The following is a 22,398-nucleotide window of genomic DNA, read 5'->3' on the forward strand; positions in this document are numbered from 1 at the left end:
TCCTCCGTCTCTCCACAGCGATATTAGACGAAGCGATACGAACACGCAGTAGGAGCAGGAAACACCTAATGGAAATATCACCAACTGATGTCACTCATAAATCAGGCAAAAGGGCATCCTCGATCGCCGACTCTGGAGGCACCTCTGAAAAATGACCAAGATGTTCCCTCCAAAAACACAGCACATCCTGTGCTCACTTGATCAAAAATAATGCATCATTGATTCAAATCATTTCAACGCAAACTGCATACTCTAGACCTCGCATGGCCAGTCTTGGTAAGCATAAAAACAACCCCTTACAAAATAGGCTCGGTTTTCAACGAGCTTTCATTTTGAACTTCTTGGTTTACCTTTCGGAAAAACCTATATAAAGGGCTATGTAAACAGTATCGTAAATAAATGAAAGTGTTGTAGTTATATGTACATATGTATTTACCATGGGTGTAAGCTTATAATAGGTATATGTGAGTAATATCATTCGTTTATAGATTAGCTCTTTCTACGAAAAACTAGTTTAGTGTAGAAGGTCAGTCATATTATCGCTAGTTGAGGTCATTTTTTTCACCAGTATTCTGCTGGTACAGCAGTATCAGTATATTATCATATAACTCAGAAACATATTTCCTATTGGCAAGAGACAGTTTATATGTTTAAAAACGTTGCAGGTAAGACTTAACCATCCGGGTATAACAGAACTTGCTTAACGGATACAATGGACTTAAATAGGAAAACTTTCGATTTGTTTGTTTAATTTAGAGTAAGAATAGAACTTGATTTTAAGACTATCAATAATTTTAATTGCTTTAGTTTGGCACTCAGTCTTATGAAATTAGAAGAATTACATTGCGCCAGAACGCCGAAAAATAGTAAATCGCTGTTTTTCTCTGATTTTATAAGACTGAATGCCAAACCAATGCAAATAAGGTTAGAATAGGCGTATGTAATATGTTAAAACTTATTTTTTCGTTATGGTAGAACTCTCCCAGGCAATACAAAGACTTTTTTATTGTCATTAATCATGCGATAACATATTGTTAATTACTGAATTACAATGTGTCGAAGATCATGGTCCATTCCATAAATCACATGCAGATTTGTAACGATAATCATACCGCCAACAGCGCTACAGAGTTGATGCTCCTGTTCGTAAATGACGCCAATGTAGTAAGAATACATATATGTATGATGAAACATCACATCATTTTCTTCGAGAAAGAGATTTGAAACTATTTGTAGCTATAATAAAAAAAGATTACATTAACATCTTCTTAAGACTTTTGCAATTGATACTAAACAACAGCTTCAAGAGAATCCCTTTGTTCACACAAGATAGCTACTGACGCGCACTTTGTGACCTTGCAATGAAAAGAACACATTGTTGGTTGCTAAGCCTACCAACAATGTTTTTTACCCTCCTGCAGTGTAGTGCGCTACGTCCAAGGAGCCACAAAGGATTCAGAAAAATGATGCAGTATTTTTGCCGAAATGATTGGAGCAAATCAAAGCCTTGTTGGATTGGAAAATAAGGATCGTACATTCTCTTTCTCCTTGGTTTATGAATCAAAGCAACGAAATGCAAAGGCAATTTTGAAGACTGCTTCGGACTACGATTTGGATACTAACTCACACGACTCCATAATTCCGTCTAGAAAAATACTCAACTCTCCATCTCAACCTGTGGATACAACATCGCGGTTTGGAGGTGGGGAATGTGTAGTACCCCCTCCATTCCTGAATCAGGAATCCTGATAGAGGGAGCGAGCCTGGGTGGAGAGGTGATCCAGGACGCCATCCTTCTACCTGTTGACCACCAAACCCCCAGCTCGGCCGTCAGCTCGAACAACTCAACGCTGCCGAAAATACCGTCCGATTCCAGCGCATACGATCAGCTCTTCAACTTCTACCCCCAGCCATCTACGTCCAACAATTTCGTTACCCAAAACATTGATTCGCCAAGTGCGAGGCGCACCACGTCGACCCTGACCAGAGATGTTCCGAGCTTGCTCGATGAGCCTCTGGCGGCAGTCGACGTGGCTCGCCCTTCATCTCGGGCAAGTATTCCTGTATTATCATTAGCTAGACATGAATCCCACGATACTTCTCACCATGTTTCAGAAACCTCGCCTGTTCGCGAAAGCTCCCCTACAAGCAACTGCTCTTCGACTTCCGAAACTGAAGTGAACAACAAGATCATCATGTTCCAATGGAACATCAGAGGCCTTTGGAAAAATCACCCAGAACTCTCTCATATCGTCAACCAAAATGCGCCAATCTGCATCGGCCTTCAGGAAATGATGACAAAGAAGGTTAGCACAGTACTCAGTTCCCGCTACGACTGGGAATTATCTAGCCATCACTATTCTCAAGGTGGTGGAGCAGCTGGATTGGGGGTTCTCAAAGAATTCCCTCACCAATTCTATCACTTAGCTACATGCATCCCTGTATGTGCCGCCCGAATACAATCCCCGCTGAACATATCGATTGTCAGTATCTATGTGCCTCCAAACACATGTGATCAAGATCTTATTACGACGCTTGACAGCATAATTGAACACGTAGATCCACCTTTCGTCATCGGCGGGGACTTTAACGCCGCCCACGAAGCTTGGGGTAGTATGAAAACTACTAAACGAGGATGTCTTCTTCTCGAATGGTTCATCGAACATCAACTTATCGTAATAAATAAAGGAGAACCAACTTTCATTAGCTTTGCTCATGGAACAACTTCGGCAATCGATCTAACTGTCGTGTCATGTAGCCTTGCAGCAAAACTTCGATGGTCAATCTACAAGGATACCTTCGGAAGCGATTACTTCCCCATCAGAGTCACCTCGGATCAAAATACACCGTCTCAACGTTTACGTAAACGGTGGATTTATAAAGATGCTGACTGGATCTCTTTTGAAAATGTTATCCTTGAATCGCTTTCGTCGCATTCAGATATTGATGTCGAGCAGCTAAGAAATCATCGGAGCGGCAGAAAAGTCCATCCCACAGTCTTCCGGAGTATCAAAAGGAAGATCCGAAATTTGGTGGACAAACGGAGTCAAAGAAAAAGTTAAGGCACGGCGTAAGGCTCTTCGCAAACTGAAACGTCTGAATCCTTCAGACCCTCTTCACGATGACGCCAAAAAAGCTTTCCAGCAAGCTCGGGCGATTGCAAGGAAAACAATCGAATCTGCCAAACGTGATTCGTGGAATAATTTTTGCCAGATGTTCAATCCTAACACTTCATCCGATGTGCTTTGGAGTAATTTTAACCGATTGATGGGAAAAAGACGAAACGGACAGCGAGGACTCCAAATCGACAACACGTTTACCCAAGATACCAGTGTAATCACAGAGCACTTCGCAAATTATTTTTACCAAGCATCATCAGGAAACTCTAGTACAGATCAGGAATCTGGAGAAACAGGATGGGATCAAAATATTCAGGTTTCTGAAAACACTCGACTCGATACAGATTTCACAATCTACGAGTTGTTACGAGCCATTGATGTCACTAATGGACACTACCGGCGAAGATCAAGTCGGATATCTAATGATCAAACATCTGCCATATGCAGGGAAGCTCGCAATGCTGAAGAGTTTCAATAAAGTTTGGGAAAAGGGCGAATTTCCGAACAGCTGGAAACAAGGACTAGTTATACCAATCCCAAAATCCAATAGACAGGCTCAGCATGCGGAAGGGTACCGGCCAATTACGCTTCTGAGTTGTATCGGGAAAATATACGAGCGTATGGTTAATCGTCGTCTAATGACCTTCCTCGAAGAAAACAACTTACTCAATGAACATCAACATGCATTTCGAGCCGGACGTGGTACATCATCCTACTTCGCTGATTTGGGCGAAATTCTAGCAGAAATCGAACAATCCAACGCGCACGCAGAGTTTGCATTGCTCGATATCAATAAGGCATATGATCAAGTTTGGCTAACACATATAATGAGACAAATCGATAGTTTGAACACTGGAAAACGCATTCGGAGCTGCATCAGCAATTTTCTCTTGGATCGACGTTTCAGGGTTTCCTACGGTGGCTCTTTGTCGAAAGATCGGATCCAGGAAAATGGTGTCCCCCAAGGATCTGTGTTAGCTGTCACCTTGTTTCTGATAGCGATCAACACAGTATTTAACATCATTCCAAAAAATATACGAGTGCTAGTATATGCGGACGACATAGTCCTTGTCGCTATTTCTAAGCACCTTCCAAAAGCGAGAAACAGACTAATTGAAGCAGTGGATGCTGTCAATACGTGGGCAAAAAGCGTCAAATTCCGCCTGTCTGCCCCAAAATCCTGTATCCTTCATATGTGTCAAAGATCAAGGCACAGGTGGCGCTATGCTCGAAATGGTGTAAAGATCGATAACGAAATCGTTCCTGAAGTCAAAGCCGCACGATTTCTCGGGATATGGATCAACAGGAAAGGAAGTTTTCTTGTGCACGGGGCAAAAATTAAAGAAGCTCTCTTCAGCCGAATCAATTGTCTGAAAGCTTTGGCTTTTAAAGCGGATCGAAACATTCTATGGAGAACTGGGAATGCCGTTCGCGTTTCCAAACTTACGTATGGTATTGAACTGTTCGGTCTCAACCTCCTCAACACGTTCCAATCAACCTACAATGAAATTCTTCGAATAACATCGGGAGCACTAAGATCGTCGCCCACGCTTAGTTTAGCTGTCGAAGCCGGCCAGCTACCATTGCATCTCAGGCTAGTGGATACTCTCGCCAGAAGATATATTCGATTAGCAGAAAAACCATTTTTCAACCATCAGCATCTTCGTAAATGTGCAATTGAAGCATTCGCCGATGAGACAGGACACGCCATTCCAGAGATCGCAAAGCTCCTGTGGATAGGGAAAATCCCCTGGGACATGCATCAAGTCAAAATTGACTGGTCCGTGAGATCAGTATTCAAAAAAGGGAATAACAAGAATATTGCCAGAGCCTGTGTTAAAGAACTTCAGAACAAAAAATATGAGGGATATTGTCAAATGTACACTGATGGATCGTAGTCGGGTACTGAAGTAGGGCTAGGCGTAGTTTGTCAAGAACTCCAAATAGAAGCGGGCCTCCTTGCTCAATGCAGTGTTTATTCTGCTGAAGCTGCTGCACTCGCTGTGGCTGTCCAAACTGCGGATAACAGGGCCACTGTGATCTTCAGTGACTCAGCGAGCTGTATGGATGCAATAAAGAAAGGGGATTCGAAACACCCGTTTCAATCTTAAAAGAAGCGAGCCTTAAGGATATCACCTTCTGCTGGATTCCAGGTCACTCGGACATACCCGGAAACGAAGCAGCTGACAAAGCAGCTGAAAGGGGCAGAACCGCTCCTCCACTACATAATGTTGCACCTGCTAGTGATGTTATCAAATGGATCAACAAACGATTACACGATAAATTTCAACGCATGTGAAACGATCATCGAGCAACTTTTCTTCAAAAGATCAAACCAACTGTTGGAAAGTGGATAGATCATCAAGACCACCAAGAGCAAAGTGCTCTAACTCGATGCAGAATTGGGCACACCAGGCCAGTGGTGGAAAAGTTCGCATCATGAAGCAGCTCACGAGTGTATACCAACGCATAACAAACATCACAGATTCGGGAACTGGCTAGGTGTGAGTAAGTCCGCATCCTTATGCTCGGGAGAACATGTCAAAAGAATTAGCAACAAGCTCGGGAGCGTTTACTCGCGAGTAACCGAGCAAAGTGTGATTTATTATGGTTTTGACAGACAAATTAATTGTATAACCATCATATCGACAGTAAACTACTAGTTTGTAGTCAAAAGCCCTTGAAAACCATAAATTTCGGAGGGGAAGCAGCTTTTTCCCAAAAGCACAATATGATTCTGAACAGCTCCGAACACGTTCGCGAATCACTTTTAGCTTCAGTTACTCGGGAACCGACAGATGCGAGTAAGCCAGCGCTCTGACGCTCGGGAGCGTTTGGTTTTGTTTTTGTTCCAGTTCAGAAAAAGTGTTCGCCACTTTCCATCACTGAACCAGGCTCACTAAAAAGCATTTATTCGACCGAAATCAATCAGCAACATGTGAGGTTTGCCAAGTGGAGCTGACCGTTGAACACATAATCGTTACCTGCAGAAAATACGATGTTAGGTAACAACAAAACAGAAGAAGCTAAATTATTGAAATTCCTGAAGAAATGTAATTTATTTGAAATGCTGCAAACTCTGTACGGAATTGTAGTATTGATTTTTTTTTCCTAAGAGGCGAATGAACTCTTCTGGTTTAAAACCTCTCTAAAAAACGCAAAAAAAAAAATATATAGGTACTTTAGGAAAAGGAAGAGCAGCTTTTCAGAATTTTTAAAATTACACACATGATGTGCTGGCCTGGTGCTGGAAGAGCTTGCTTTGTGCGAATCTGGATCAATTTTGTTGAGTTTCGTTTCTTTCAGGAATTTTTAACTCCGAAAAATCGATTAATTTCTCTAGAAGTTTCTCCAGAAGATTCTATAAGAAATTGCAGTGATTTCATATACCAAAATGAATAAAAATGAAATGTAGAAAATGTGTGCTTTCGTAAGTTCGTACCTACCTAACCTAAATTTAAAATCAGAATCTAGAACTGTAGAACCTTGTAGAACAGTGTATAACCTGAGAGAGACTCGCGAAGAGGAAAAATATCAACGTCATATGCAGCCCAGATTCCCCTCTCACGAAACGTCAAATGCAGCCCACCGTTTTTATGGCTGTAAAAGTGAAAAGTATTGTGTTCAAAGTAAACTGTTTTTAAAAGCCTCAGTCGGCGGAGCAGTTTTTTCCAAAGTGGCTGATAAATCTAAGCAGAAGATTAATTATTTCTAATGTCTGCTACGTTTTCTGGCATGAAATTTCACTCAAACGGCTATTTATGATTCGATGTGATGCAAACTCAATCATTTTTTGCTGAGAGGTTCATATGAGAGTTTGAACAGCATGCGCATAATTGGTATAAACACAAAGTGGAATAAGAAAAAAACTCAGCAATCACAGAAAAAGAAGACCGTCTTCGCGAGTCTCGTCTCAGTGTATGAGCCTCTGTACGCGCCATAAATTCTTTTGTTCTGATGACTTTTACTGTGCGCCGTGTGTTGGTGCTGTCTCGCTCTCTCTCACGGGCAACTTGAAAACAGGGCGCACAGTAAAAGTCAAACGTTTTATAGCATGCATAGGCTCATAACTAGCGCGAAACCAAAAGTAGGCGTGAGCTGAATAGACACTTGACATGTTGAGTACGATGATCATTGATCATTTCGTAATGTTTGTTTGGATATAATTTCAAAATTCTAGTGTTTCAAATCATATGAACTTCATAAATGTAAGTTTAGTTTCAATTTAGATAGTTGTCACTAGTTGTTCCCAAACACCCCGCACTTCCAGCATGTCAAACGACCGCGAACTCTCCCAGTTCCTGTTCAACCTGTCCCATGAAATCGTAGCCTCCAAAGACTACTCGGACTGCAACATCAACCAAATCTGTGGCAAATACTACGAAAACTCCACCTACCCAGATCGCGACCGCCTTCGTCGGTTGGTATCCGAGCTGAAACGTAAACTGAAGATCCTTCAACAGCAGGATAGCTGTAAAGAAATAATCTGCCCGTCTTCAGTGGAACCCGTTCCTTCTACCCGGATGTCTTGCCCAGCAACTCAATTGTCAAATGCGATCAAATTCCATCGATGTGCTTGCCAGCGATCACGGGACCACATCGACGACTACTGTCCATATCCGGTGCCGACTTCGACGCTGAAAAAGTTAACTTCGGACAAGTGCGTAGAAACGAGCACAGCTCCCGAAGTCTTCTCCCCAACCAAGTTACTCATCAGCGATTCCACCCAATACTCGGCGCCACGTTCCTACGAGTCCTATTCTACAGGGACCGCTTGCGGCAACTCCGCCTGCTCCAATTGCGGCAACTTGCTAAAAGAGGAACCATCCACCCTGGTGCAACGCTCCGGATACTCCCCGAGATCTTCGGAAGACTCGAGTACCTTGATGGAACAGCTCCTGCTCAAACATTCGGCCACACTTCAAAGCGGACATTCCAGTGACATACTGCTGCGCCTAGCTGCTGCGGATCGGGTCCTGTGCGAGAGCTGCCACGGGAAATGCCCACTGCATCGGTGTGGCCAGATCCGGGGAAAGTACGAGCCACCGCCGGTTTGTTCGGGAAAATGCGACTGTGGACCTTCGTGCCGAGCACCGACGAGGGCTCCTCCGACCGGGAAGCAGAACTGTAGCTGTCCGTTGAAGAGTTGCAAGCATTTCGACGGTGATGGCTCTGCGGGTGCCGGTGGGAGCGGGGGAAGTGGGGGCTTGGGAAGGCAAGGAGCGATTTTGAGACAAGGGGAAAGCCTGACGCCACCGATTACGTGCTGCGGTGCGAGGAGGAAGAAGAAGAAACCGACGCAACAGGGCACCTGTCGAAAGAAGAGCTCTAGGAGGAAGGAGTGAGGTATGCAATTGGTCAGGTTGATTTCTATTGCGACAATATATTTGATAAATCGAAAATTCTTGAATTATTTTTTAGAACATTTTGTGTTTTTTTTACCGATTATTGGGAAGTATGCACTTCAACAGAAAAGTAATCGCCTATCTCGATGCGTGGGAAATTTCTTGCAAGAAATGCTCAAGAAAAGCATTTTTCTTTGATCGCAGTACGCAGTTGAAAAGAAATGTCAATTCAAATGGGGCTCACTGTAGAAAATTTCTTGACCATTTCTTTCCGCAGAAATTTTTACTTTTCTTGAGCTGAACAGCATACTTAGCTTATGACATTAACGAAGCAATTTTGGTACCAGAAATAGTTTTAACCATTACAAATCTTAGTTGAAATTCTGACAATATGTCGCGAACGTGACGAACATTTCGAAAAAAAAACATTTACAATATTTGTGTTTCTATCGTCATGTTTTGATTAATTTATGAATATGGCGCAGTGAAACCTCCATGACTCGATATTGGAGATTCCATCGACACATGGAACAGAAATTCTTTGGAAATGAGTTCCGAACAACGTATGAAGCATCCAAGAAATTATGTTAGTTTTCAGGTAGGTACGATTGACTTTATTTTCTAGCAATTCAGAGCAGAGCTGCTCGCTGTCACTATCGACGCAATTTTTTTTTTTGAATTTTTGTTTTTATTTGTTTTTTTTTTGATTTTTTTATTAGTATCATTCTAAACATTAAATTCATTTCTTATATCTAGGTGTTCTGTGTTATTAGACAACATTATCATCCAAATTTGGTGAAAAAAAAAGATTTTATTAACATTTTGTTAACAACATATTACATTTCATTTGCCGTAGCAGTTCAGATTTTTTACAGGTGAGTTGATTTTACCTGCTTATAAGAGAAAAACAAAACGATTAGAATATACTTAACCTAACTTAACCTAAACATATAACGCATTAATCGTGGCAATAGAAGATTGCAACGATTTTTGCCTGTAATTTTTAATTATTTTATTTGACATCTGTTCCAATGTTTCAACATCGGATATTCTTTGTAACTCATTGGTATTATACCAGGCAGGAAGCTTCAGAATCATTTTCAAAATTTTATTTTGAATTCTCTGCAGAGTAGAGTTACCGTTTTGATTCATATTACGGACACTTATGGCCTCATCGAAAAGCATACAATATAAATCAGTTTGTATGATTCCTCCGCGTCATCGAGCCTTCAAAACCCTTAGCTTTCGAATGGTGGGTGAAGATTTTGATTCCGCAACATGAATAATTTTAAATAAATAAAAATGTGTGGACTTCCCATGATTCTTATTCCGGACGCTTCCTTACTTTTGCCTTGATTTCCGGACACTTTGATTCCAATTCCGGACAGCTCATGAAAATCGTAAATGGAGAAGTTAAATGATCGATTGAAATTGCCAAACCAGTAAACAGACGTCTAAGGAAGTTGGGCATTATAAATTTTCATAGATATTTATGAAAAATGGTTATTAAAACAAGCTTCGAAAATGCGAAATTTTGAACGGCAAAAATTGAAACATTTCGTGTGAAATGTTTCCCATACAAAGAAGAATGTCCGGAATTAAAAGCTGTCCGTAATATGAATCAAAACGGAACTGTGCGCGTGCTGTAGCCTTAGGAGCAGGAGCCTCATTGCTTGCAAGCGCACGGGAGCGCTGTACATTGTGAGACCTTTTTGGTGCGCCTCATTTTTCTTGAGATGTGTCTCACTGCGGTCTTATGCGCTCCGTCACATGTGCTGTTTAAAATTCAGCGCAATAATTGAAGTGATTACAAAAGTTTCAACGAGGATCGAAATCGTAACTCTTGGATAGAATTTTCGTGAGCCTCCGTCTAGCGCAGCACACTAGGATTCCGAAGAGCTGAGAGACGGTTTGGTTGGAGGCTCGTCAGTACATTTATGTGCTCATGAGAAATATGTAACTCTACTGCAGAGCTTTCTTCCTGATATTACAACAGCTAGTCCATATTGGTACAGCATACAACATGGCTGGCCTGAAAATTTGTTTGAATATCAAAAGCTTGTTCTTAAGACAAAGTTTTGATTTTCTTTTAATAAGGGGATAGAGACATTTTACATATTTGTTACATTTGGCTTGAATGTCCTCAATGTGATTTTTGAAAGTTAAATTCTTATCTAGCATGAGCCCTAGATACTTAACTTCATCTGACCAATTTATTGGAACCCCTCTCATCGTGACAACATGTCTACTTGAAGGTTTCAAATAAAGAGCTTTTGGTTTATGTGGGAATATTATTAGTTGAGTTTTGGAAGCATTAGGAGAAATCTTCCATTTTTGCAAGTATGAAGAAAAAATATCCAAACTTTTTTGCAATCGACTACAGATGACACGCAGGCTTCGACCTTTGGCGGAGAGGCCTGTGTCATCCGCAAACAAAGATTTTTGACATCCCTGAGGTAACTCAGGTAGGTCAGATGTGAAAATATTGTATAATATTGGTCCCAAAATGCTGCCTTGAGGAACACCAGCTCTTACAGGAAGTCTTTCAGATCTGGAGTTCTGATAATTAACCTGAAGTGTACGATTTGACAGATAACTTTGAATTATTCTAACAATGTATGTTGGAAAATTAAAGTTTTTCAATTTTACAATCAAACCTTCATGCCAAACACTGTCGAATGCTTTTTCTATGTCTAGAAGAGCAAGACCAGTAGAATAGCCTTCAGATTTGTTGGAACGGATCAAATTTGTTACACGTAAAAGTTGATGAGTGGTCGAATGTCCATGGCGGAATCCGAACTGTTCATTGGCAAACATTGAATTTTCGTTGATGTTGGCCATCATTCTGTTCAAAATAACCTTTTCAAAAAGTTTACTGATGGCGGAAAGCAAACTGATTGGACGATAGATAGCTTCTGCAGGATTTATGTCTGGTTTTAAAATTGGAACAACCTTAGCATTTTTCCATTTGTCAGGAAAATATGCTAATTGAAAACATTTATTAAATATATCAACTAAAAATGATAAGCTACTTTCTGGAAGTTTCTTGATGAGGATGTAGAAAATTCCATCATCGCCAAGAGCTTTCATATTTTTGAATTTTTTAATAATAGTTCTCACTTCTTCCAAATCAGTCTCACATGCATTTTCGAAAACGTTCTCTTGATTGAGAATACTTTCGAACTCCTGAGTAACTTCATTTTCAATTGGACTAGTAAGTCCTAAATTAAAATTGTGCGCACTTTCAAACTGCATAGCAAGTTTTTGAGCTTTTTCGCAATTAGTTAGTAATAATTTGTTTTCCTCTTTCAATGCCGGTATTGGCTTCTGAGGTTTTTTCAAGATTTTAGATAATTTCCAAAAGGGCTTAGAGCAAGGGTCCAATTGAGAAATTTTATTTTCAAAATTTTTGTTTCTTAAATCTGCAAAACGTTTCTTGATTTCTTTCTGCAAATCCTGCCATATAATTTTCATAGCAGGATCACGAGTGCGTTGAAATTGCCTTCTCCTCACGTTTTTAAGACGGATCAAGAGTTTAAGATCATCGTCTATAATCACGGATTCAAATTTTACTTCACATTTTGGAATTGCAATGCTCCTGGCTTCAACAATGGAATTTGTTAAAGTTTCAAGAGCATTGTCAATATCAAGTTTAGTTTGTAAAGAACATCACGATTAGAGTCAATATACGTTTCATACGTATTCCAGTCGGCTCGAAAATAATTGAAAGTGGAGCTGATAGGATTGAGAATCGCTTCTTGGGATATTTGAAATGTAACAGGAACATGATCAGAATCAAAATCAGCATGAGTAACTAATTGGCTACAAAGATGACTAGCGTCGGTTAAGACCAAGTCAATGGTAGATGGATTTCTAGAAGAGGAAAAACATGTAGGGCTATCAGGGTATTGAATTGAGAAATATCCTGAAGAGCACTCATCAAATAAAATTCTGCCGTTGGAATTACTTTGAGAATTATTCCATGACCGATGTTTGGCATTAAAGTCACCAATGACAAAAAATTTTAACTTATTGCGAGTCAATTTTCACAAGTCAGTTTGGAGCAAATTAACTTGCTGTACAAAGCATTGAAAAGGCAAATAGGCAGCTATGAAAGTTATTTACCAAACTGTTTTTCAACAGAAACACCTAAAGTTTCAAAAACTTTAGTTTCAAATGACGAAAACAGTTGATGTTGAATACGCCTATGAATGATGATTGCAACTCCCCCACATGTCCCATCAAGTCGATCATTACGATAAACAAAAAAGTTAGGATCTCTTTTGAGTTTAGATCCAGGTTTTAAATACGTTTCGGTAATAACTGCTATATGCACCTTATTAACCGTCAGAAAATTAAACAACTCGTCCTCTTTACCATTCAGAGAACGAGCATTCCAATTTAAAATATTTAAATTATTATTTGGATCCATTAGAAAAACGTAATCCAATAACAATTTGATTTGTAAATTTTACACCTACTTGGACTGCTTCAGTCATAGTGGTGGCTTTGAACATTGCATCAATCATTAGATTCAATTGTTCAGTTAGAAAATTAAAATCAGAGGCATGACATGTATTTCCCATTAGAATTTCCGGTAGACGAAGAAGCGGAGTTACCTGTGGCGGTAGGGTTTTTTCCATTTGATTTGAAACAAGTAGAATGGGTACTCATAGTACGAATAAGGGAGGAGTTCAAATTACCTGCTACGATATCGGCAAAGGATTTTCCGTGGGTAGATACATTCGAAATTGAAAGATTCGAACGGCTACCCGACGGATTGAATTAGTTTGTGAATGAGCATGATTATGCTCTTCCTGATGGGTATGATTCCTAATCAAGCGATCGTTAACTGAAAAATGAGCATTGTTCGATACTCTACCAGGCAAATTCCGGAAACGACCGTTATCGTAACGGATATTATCTTTCATCTGCCTGGCACGAGCATCAATGACCCTTTTGCGTGAAGGGCATTCCCAAAAGTTAGCTTTATGAGGGCCCTTGCCATTTCTGGTATCTTCTTTCACAGGACAGACGTCCTTAGCGTGAGAAGAACCTCCGCAAATCATGCATTTAGCATCCATGCGACAATTTTTTGTACCATGACCCCACTTTTGGCACCGACGGCACTGACGAGGGTTCTGGTAATTTCCTCCAGGTTTCTGGAAATGTTCCCACGTCACACGGACATCGAACATAAGTTTAGCTTTTTCTAAAGCTTTAATATTATTTAGTTCTTTTTTGTTAAAGTGAACTAAATAATATTCTTGAGAAAGCCCTTTCCGAACAATGCCAGATTGGGTTCTCTTTTTCATAATGATTACTTGGACTGGGGAAAATCCAAGTAAATCATTTATTCCATTTTTGATCTCTTCAGGTGACTTATAGTCACTTGAGAGACCTTTCAAGACAACTTTGAACAAACGTTCAGTTTTGTCGTCATAAGTAAAAAATTTGTGCTTCTTCTCTTCAAGATGTCTGAGAAGAAGTTCACGATCTTTGAGAGTTTCCGGCAAAACGCGACAGTCTCCTTTTTTTGCGATTTGGAAGGAAACCTTGATTCCCCTAATGGAGTTCAAGATCTCCTGCCTAAATCCCCCGAATTCGGAACAACTGACCACGATAGGCGGCACTCTTTGCTTCCTCACTTGAATCAAAGAGCCTGGGCTAGAGGCTGCTTCGATTTGGTGTTCGGAAAATTTGTCTAGAGCATCGAACTGATTGCTCATTTCGATACAATTATTCATTTCACCCTTGGAAGAAAGTTCGCATTCCGGGGAAGCGTCCTTTTTTCCATTCTTGCCACGAGTAGTGACAGTTTTTAAACCCACTTTTTTGGAAGGAAGTAGTGAATTCAGAGATTCACCCTTCCTTTTGTTAGTTGTTGATACCATGTTTAGTTAATAAACGAGAAAGACGTGACCTTCGAGAGGTTTTTTCCCAAGACGGTGTCCAAGAAGGATTACCACCGCTAGCTTTCGCCAACGGGTCCAACGAAAAATCGAAGGCACGGGTCCAAACAAGGATCGTAAAGGGATCAATAGTAGAAAAAATAGTACTGAAAAGTACTGTTTTAGTAGCACTGAAAAGTACCGTTTTTTAATTTTAGCACTGAAAAGTACTGTTTATGTAGCACTGAAAAGTACTGTTTTATTGCTTTAGGTAGTTTTTAAGAAAACTTCCAAGAGCAGAGAGAATTCGTGTACGCACAGCACGAAGGTACGATGCGCACTGAACAATAATTTATTTTCGACAGCTTTGTTCTCTTCGTCTTGGGTGGTTGTCTAAAAGCAATTGGGCTCAAAATTTGCATCAATACTTTCAGCAAATAAGCGCATCTTACTGTAAAATTTCAGGAGATTTGATCGACAAAAACCCCATGACGAAAAAAAAAGAACGGCCTTAAATACTTTAGCTTCCCTACTTGCATAATGTTTGCTTCAGACGATACCTCAAAGATTTCTGCAGATATTGGTTTGATTGTTTTTACGAAGTTCGTAAGGAATCCTACCAAAAGTTTCGTTTTAGATACCTTCAAAAATTCAACCGGGAATTATTCTAACGCTTAGAATACTAAGGATACTCTAAAAATGCCTTCAGGAATTACTCCAAAGATTCCTCCTAATATTTCTTCAAGATTTATTTCACTAATTCCTTGTGAATTTTGCTAAGGAAGTCTTTAAGTAATTTACCTGATCATTTTTCCAGAGAATTGTCCAAAACCAAGCCAGAAATTTTTTTTTTCAAAAATTTTAGATGTTTTTTTAAAATTTGGGAGTAACATCTGATGAGTTTTGATTAAGTTCCAACGTTACCCTAGATGTACTTCCACAATTTTCCCTGAAAGAACTCATGAACTCTCGAGAAAGTTTCGGAGGATTTCGTAGATAAGTTGTTAAGATAATTGTAGCAAATAATGAATCAAATATCTGGATAATATCCTTTAAGAATTCCATGAAAGTCATCTGACGGAATCTCCGAAGCAATTTGCGTACGAATCAGTGTACTAATTACTGTAGTATAGTGGTTTCAGCGCTCGTGTACATATACGTTACATGTCACCAACACTACTTAACGCTCAAAGCTCCGTCATCGTAATCATCGTCATCATCGAAACTTCAAAAGCAGTTTTTCTGTCCAAATCTAAAAATTATTCGATGGAAATGTGTTCACTGTGTTTCGATTGGAAAATAGAATACAGTGAACACAATTTTAAGTAAAATATTCTTGATTTTGAACTAAAAAACTGCTATTGAAAATTCCGAAATTAATTACGGATCCTGCCCCCTTAAAGAGTGCTGGTGGAAAATATAAACAAAGATCAGCTGTTCTCAGCAAAATCAAACGGCAGTATTTTCAACCAGCAAATTTGCGCACGTGTTCGTGACACCACTCGGGGAGAGCTGGTGTGAAACCTTTGAATGAACTTCTGAAAAAGCCTTGGAATTAACCCTTCAATGAAATGTTGGAAAACATATTAGAGAAATTAACGGAGGAGGTTCATAAGGAATCCTTGTTTGAATTTCTGGAACAATTCCTACACTGAGAAAAATCTACACGTCAAGGTCGTGTGTTTTACTTATAGATTTACGCAATGAGGAAAACCACATGATTTGAGTGTGGTAGCCATATGGATTTCATCATTGATTTCACGGTATAATAACATGTGTATCAACATTAGGTTGTCATGTGAAACAAACATGAATTTCCAAATATTAAATCATGAAAACCAACTGATTTGCTTATTGAATTCTAAATGTAGTAGCTTTAGATAGTCATGTGTGATAGAACATAAATGTCATGGGACTGAAAGAAGAAATTTGGCTCCTCTGCTTGTCGCAAGCTCTCTTGATTTTTTTTCAAACCCGTGAGCCAGCAACAAGTGGCCGCCGCAAATCCATAATTTGGGAAGCCAGGCATAAGCATATTCCATTATTTTTTTCGAAACTGAAAGCCAGGAAAATCTGTTAGTGGAATCCGATTTTTCTACTAAACTATATATTATAATCAATGTTTTCTTATAGAAAGGTAGAATTCTCGTATATCGGTCAACTTCACTAATAAAAGAAAAATCGAATTCACAAATTTTCATCTAACACTTTCAGCTTCAAAATTTGCTTCTTCTCTTTGGAAGCATGATGATGACTGTCGTTCAACACGAGGTCCAACCGCAATTCAGTTCACTATGTATCCCATGGGTTGATCACAAACAATTTAGAAGCTTTGAACATGGAAATCGATAGCATAGCTCATGGATTTCATCATAACAATCTCATTGCGCATATCAATGAATCGACCAACTTGAACATGATGATTATGACACAAGATAACCATAAGCAAAACACACTGAATCCGTGTTAGAGTGATGATCTATGCGTCCATAGGTTGACACATACAAATCTGAAGAGAAAGCTTCGGGAACTTATGTGGAAAAAATATGGAATCCCTGTTGTCGGTTGAAGAATCAATCCATGAAGCAAAACAAAGGAATTTAATGTGTAACACACACGAAGTTTGCAAGAAAATCATAGCAAATCGATATGGACGTTCATGAATCGATCCATAATTTTAAACACACAGATCGAGCGTGTGGATTTTTATCAGTGTAGGAATAAATCTGGATGAATTACACTATTTACTTAATTAAGGGTTGCTGAAACCATTGCCGTTCTCAAAAATATCATAGCACGTCTAGCTTTTGAGATATTGGTTGTTGAATATACAAAATTTGACCATTTCAACCAACTTGCATGCAAGTTTGACAGCTTGTATGGCAATTTACTTGCTTCATTTGCCACAAAATTCAAACTTCATGTGTATAATAATACTAATCATTAAAGTTCATAATACTATTGATGCTCAAAAGTTTTTTTTTGTTGGATTAGAAAAGTATTGTATTTTGCCAAAAATAGTCAAAACATACCTAGAGTAGACCCTGAAATTGTCTCTGATAAAATTTTCACAGTAATCCTTGTGGAAATTAGAGAAGGTGGAAGCGTTTGAGTTCTCAAGGATTTCCCGGAGCAAATTCTTTTAAAACATCGATGGGAGAATTTCAGGGAGACTTGGTGGAGGAATCACTAGAGTAATTTCTCGACGAGTCCCCAAAAGTATACCAGGAGAAATCTTTGCATAAATCACTAGAAAAATACCTGAAGTATCTTCCCAAGTGGGTTTATTCGACGAGTTGCGTGAGATGAGAATTGTCGGTCTCGTATAGTGAGGTGTCAATTCTCACCTCTCGCCACACGTATAATAATCCCAAAGAAATCAAATAATTAGTTCCTGAAGAACCTGCGGAATAGTCGTGTAATAGTATCTGAAGGTAGAATTTGTCAGCAGGATTAAATAATATTGCTGTGATCGTTTGAAGTGCAAATATCGAATGCGGGAACACCAAATGCGGTAAGATTTTCAAGGAAGGCGATGTCAAAGATCGGGTTTCTATGCTAGGTTAGCGGTGATATGAGTCATGGTTGCTAAGTATCCTTTGATTACTTTGTTTAACCGCGTTTGAGCTCAGTTAGATTGGATTTGCACATCAAACGCAAATAGCAATACATGGAATACCATGAATATTGAAAAATATGGAGTCATGAAAGCGAGGATCACTAATCAATTAATAGTAGTTTACGGAACAAGTTGCAGAATGATGATTTTTACAGCACGAGTCGTAAATTTATCCAACGAGGCGTGCCGAGTTAGATAATTATAACGAGTGCTGTAAAAATCGAATTCTGCAACGAGCTACGTACATTTTTTTTGTTTTGCAATTTGGTAGAAGACTACTTGAGAACATCATAATCTAAACGAGTTACGTACAACATTTTTTGCAATTTTGTAGAAGATCATTTTGTACAATAATTGTATAATTATTATATCGTACAGTGTTTTCAAATGTTGATCTAAAATGGTGGAAAATCTTGAGCTGCACCAATCTAGGGGAACTTGTGCAATTATCAGTCAAACCAATCGTCCTCCTGAAGTTGAAACACTTTTTCTTCTTCTTCTTGGCATTACGTCCTCATTGGGACAGAGCTCGCTTCTCAGCTTAGTGTTCTTTTGAGCACTTCCACAGTTATTAACTAAGAGCATTTCTTTGCCAAAGTTGCCATTTTCGCATTTGTATATCTTGTGGCAGATACAAAGGGAAGTCAAGGAAATTTCCATTACGAAAAGATCCTGGACCGACCGGGAATCGAACCCAGACACCTTCAGCATGGCTTTGCTTAGTAGCCGCGGACTATAACCATCCGGCTAAGGAAGGTCCCAAGTTGAAACACTTTATCCCCAATTTACAGAATCATCCAACATTGAACAATTTCAAGCGAAAACCACTTACCGGACCACGGACAGTAGCAACAGGTGAACCGTTTCTCGCCCTTCAGCTTCTTGACGAGCGATTTGTCGTCGTTGGGGAGCAGCTCCTCGGGCCCAACGGTGGCGACGATATCCCCCCGCTGTTGTTGAGCACTATTGTTGACGATGGCGGTAGCTGCGGCAACGGCCGCAGCCGTGGCGGTTGTCGTCGTGGTAGTGATGGCCCCTCCCTTCTCCTGCTTGATGGTCACGATCGGGGGGCCGAGGACGATCTGCGTCGGCTGGTGAGGGGGCGGTGCCGATTGCTGCTGTTGTTGGTGTTGGTGCTGTTGTTGCTGCTGTTGCTGGACATGGTGGACAACGCCGTTGAGGGTGGCAATGTCGTGGCTTACGGTGTGCTCGATGGCGTTACCGTGATGGGTAGGAATGGTAATTTGCGTTGGGAACGTTGCTGTGGGAATGTTAAGGGTGTTGTTGCTGGTCTGGATGATTGTGGTGGGCTGGGGCGCCAAGGATTGGGTAACGGTCGTGGAGACCGTAGCGTTATTGCCAGAACTGCTGGCCGAAGTGTTGTTGTTGTAGTAGTTGTTCTTGGCGTTGACCGATTTCCGGGTTTTGGCGATTTCGTATTCCATGTCCCGGTGCATCCGGAGGAAATGCTTCTTGACGTGGTCTGCCCGATTGAACTGCTTCAGGCAAGCATAGCAGTGGAATGGCTTTTCCTCCTTGTGGATGTTTTCGTGGCGGGTGAACAGATCTCGCCGGTCCGTCGTGTACGGACAGGAGGTGCAGCTGTAGCGTTTTCCGGTGGCCGCACCGACAGCGGCCGAGCCAAAGTTGGCCTTGTTCTTGTCGCTTCCGGTTTGGGGAATGTTAAGGGTACTGACGGTGCCAATGGTTCCAGTTGGGGAACCATCTTGAGGTTCGATCTTGGGTTTCTTGAATGCCTTCTGTGAGTAGGAGGACGACGAGGACTGTTTGCCGTTAGGCGTCCACGTGTGATCCTGACCGACAGATTGCTGCTGTTGGTCTTGAGGTTGGGTCTGCTGGGTTTGTTGCTGCCAGCGATCGTCCGCCGTAGCGATGGCAATGTCTGTGGAGGAGGGAAGAAAAAGATTCGTGTTAGTGATAGGAACTTTTCCGACATGATTGGAAGGTCTAAGACAGTGGTTCCCAATTTTTCAAAGCTGCGGCCCCCTCTAAAGTTTTACAAACGTCTCCCGGATCGCTAGAAATGAGAGTTCAACAAAAATCTCACAGAGAATTCGCCAATTATTCAGCGTAACAAAAATAACATGTTTGTGTGTCTTAAAGATCAAATCACGTGTTCTGTTGATTCATAATGAGATCTTTGGAAGGATTGTATTAACCTTCATTTATAGAACATACTTTTAAGGGTTTCGTGAGATGTTCAAAGCGCCCAAAACAGGGTCTCGTTTAAAAAAATTGTGAACCACTGGTCTAAAAAGTGCCGACACGTCAATGCACGTATTGGTTACCTATCTCAAACTCACTTGTGCTTGGTTTCAGCGTGGTGCCGACCGGGAAGTTGACCGGATTCAGGATGGCACCCGGTGGCGGGAATCCGTTCTGCATGAGCGCGGCCAAGCCGAATGCCGTCGTGAGATGCTCTTCGGATTTGAAGGTCCCTCCGGATTGCTGTTGTTGAGCGCCACCGCCTTGCTGCTGTTGTTGCTGGATCTGGACGGTGGTGGTTTCGTAATCGATTTGCGCAATGTTGCGGTCCGATACCAGTGTGGTGAAGGACCGTTCGCCTCCTTCGGGGGCCGCTGGGGCACCCGAAGCTAGTTGAGCCACTTGGGCTACTTGGGTGTTGTGTGGGTAGAGGCCATGGCCGGATTCGTCCCCGTACAGCTTACGGGTGATCTCCTTGAACATGTCCTCGTACGCCTCAACCCCGGTGGGTTGAGACGTGGGAATTAGTGTGGCCATCGTGGACCACCCTAACGGGGGCAGTAGCTCCTATTGCCACTAGCGGTTGTATTTATTATCTGTAAAGGAACAGAAAAGAACAAGCAATTAGTAGGTATGAAATCAAAATCACAACATCAATAGGTTAAAAATAGCAATTAAGCTATTATGGAAAAAACGGAAAAAACGAGTCTGGTGGTCTTAATGTTTTGTCCGTTTTGATCGTTACCAACAAATTAAACAAAGAAGAAAACTGCGCTGAACCCTAGCATCCCTCAACAGGTTGATGGGCGAGCCGTCCCATGAATATCATCACCCGCATTCCACGAGCTAAATCGCATCCATCCTCTTCACCTTAGGGTGGCGACTCTCTTCGTCAGCACAGCACTCACTTCCATCGTCATCGCCCACATTCCCTCCCCCACGAATGGAATTTCATTCAACACTTCAGCAGAACACAACCTGCGAATGCGGAGGTGTAGGCTCTAATGTGGGTGGCCCTCCCGCACCCAATCTCCCTTACAGTTATATGCAGGGCAGGCTGAACTAGAGATTGAAAAAAAACGGTGGTGGCTCGCTCCTCAAGTTTTACATAACCAACCGCACACATCCCATTCCCGAAGCGGGTCGGAAAAGATGATATTTTTACGCCACCATCATTCTGTTGGTATCTTCGTCCTTCGGTTCGGATTCCCGGTATTTTCCTCGGGGTGATGTTTGGCAAACACCACCACCACCAGAACCAGCATCAATGGCAGCAGCAGTGGGTGGCCTTCAACAAGTTTCTGCAATTTTTGTGTCGGCTCATAATGCTCTGATGACGATGTTGCGGGGCTGCTGCTTCTGCTGATAATGATGATGATTGTGGGGTGTACAAACTGTGGCGTGGCGTGGCGATTCACTAGAAAAGCACGTGGATTCTGTCTGTTGGTTTAGGCATGTAATTGTGGGTGGTTTGTTGTCAAAATGTTATGAATGAACCGGGCGTCAATGGGAGACTTCGGTTCGATGGTTTAAACGCGAATGCTTATTTTTCTCTGGTCCTTCTAAAGATAGCAGTTGGATTCGTCAGAAGTTTGATTATCTACATTTATTTCCATTCCTGGCGAATTTTTATGTTGAAGAAAGGGGCATTACAATACAAAAATGTGAAGTGAAATTCGAAACCGCCATTATAGACGACGATCTTAAACTCTTGAGTCGGCTTGACAACGTGAGGAGAAGGCAATCTCAAAGTATATATATGGCATGATCTGCAAAAATACGTTGTAATTCAAATCGTATGTCAGTGTCCAAAACCTAAATATTGTCGTGTATTGATGAGAAGTGTTGAAACTATCCTTTATCTAAAGGGTATCCCAGAAAGTATGGGCACGACTTCACCATACTGCCATTTTAAGACTAGTGAAGATAAAAATCTGATTTTTACACATTTGATTACTGTACCCAACAAAAATAGATGCACATCAGTCTTGCACAAATCGCGTTATTTTTGAGCGACTTTGTTTTACAAAATTTGTTCTATGTCAGAAAGTGCGTATAATAAAAATCTGAAAAAAAATGTGTTCATCAGCGACGATATCAGGGTGTCCATTAGCCTGGGACACGGTTATATGAAAAATTTAGATTCTCGCTCCAGTCCACTTTTTGGAGTGCATTTAAGTCCCATAACAACTGTGCAA

At 40.9% G+C, this 22,398-nt stretch overlaps 2 protein-coding genes across 6 annotated transcripts in view; one reads left to right on the forward strand and one right to left on the reverse strand.

Moving 5' to 3' along the window:
* The window catches only part of LOC5578279 (protein charlatan), a 153,820-nt gene that overhangs the window by 33,424 nt on the left and 97,998 nt on the right, over nt 1-22,398 (reverse strand). For 3 of the 5 annotated variants that reach the window (XM_021851484.1, XM_021851483.1, XM_021851486.1), the window contains exons 2-3: nt 20,284-20,796; nt 18,807-19,877 (exon numbers count right to left, since the gene is read on the reverse strand). In XM_021851484.1, the coding sequence (XP_021707176.1) occupies nt 18,807-19,877; nt 20,284-20,737 (1,525 nt within the window). In that variant the 5' untranslated portion in view covers nt 20,738-20,796. The remainder of the gene's footprint in view (nt 1-18,806; nt 19,878-20,283; nt 20,797-22,398) is intronic. The other 2 variants (XM_021851485.1, XM_021851487.1) reach the window with 1 other exon arrangement.
* Nucleotides 7,183-8,542, forward strand: LOC5578280. The gene is made up of 2 exons (XM_001663757.2): nt 7,183-7,327; nt 7,390-8,542. The coding sequence occupies exon 2, from the start codon at nt 7,391-7,393 to the stop codon at nt 8,462-8,464; it is 1,074 nt and encodes a 357-aa protein (XP_001663807.2). The 5' UTR covers nt 7,183-7,327; nt 7,390; the 3' UTR covers nt 8,465-8,542.

The sequence above is a fragment of the Aedes aegypti genome, chromosome 3, assembly GCF_002204515.2.
Source record: "Aedes aegypti strain LVP_AGWG chromosome 3, AaegL5.0 Primary Assembly, whole genome shotgun sequence".
NCBI classification, from domain to species: Eukaryota; Metazoa; Arthropoda; class Insecta; order Diptera; family Culicidae; genus Aedes; species Aedes aegypti.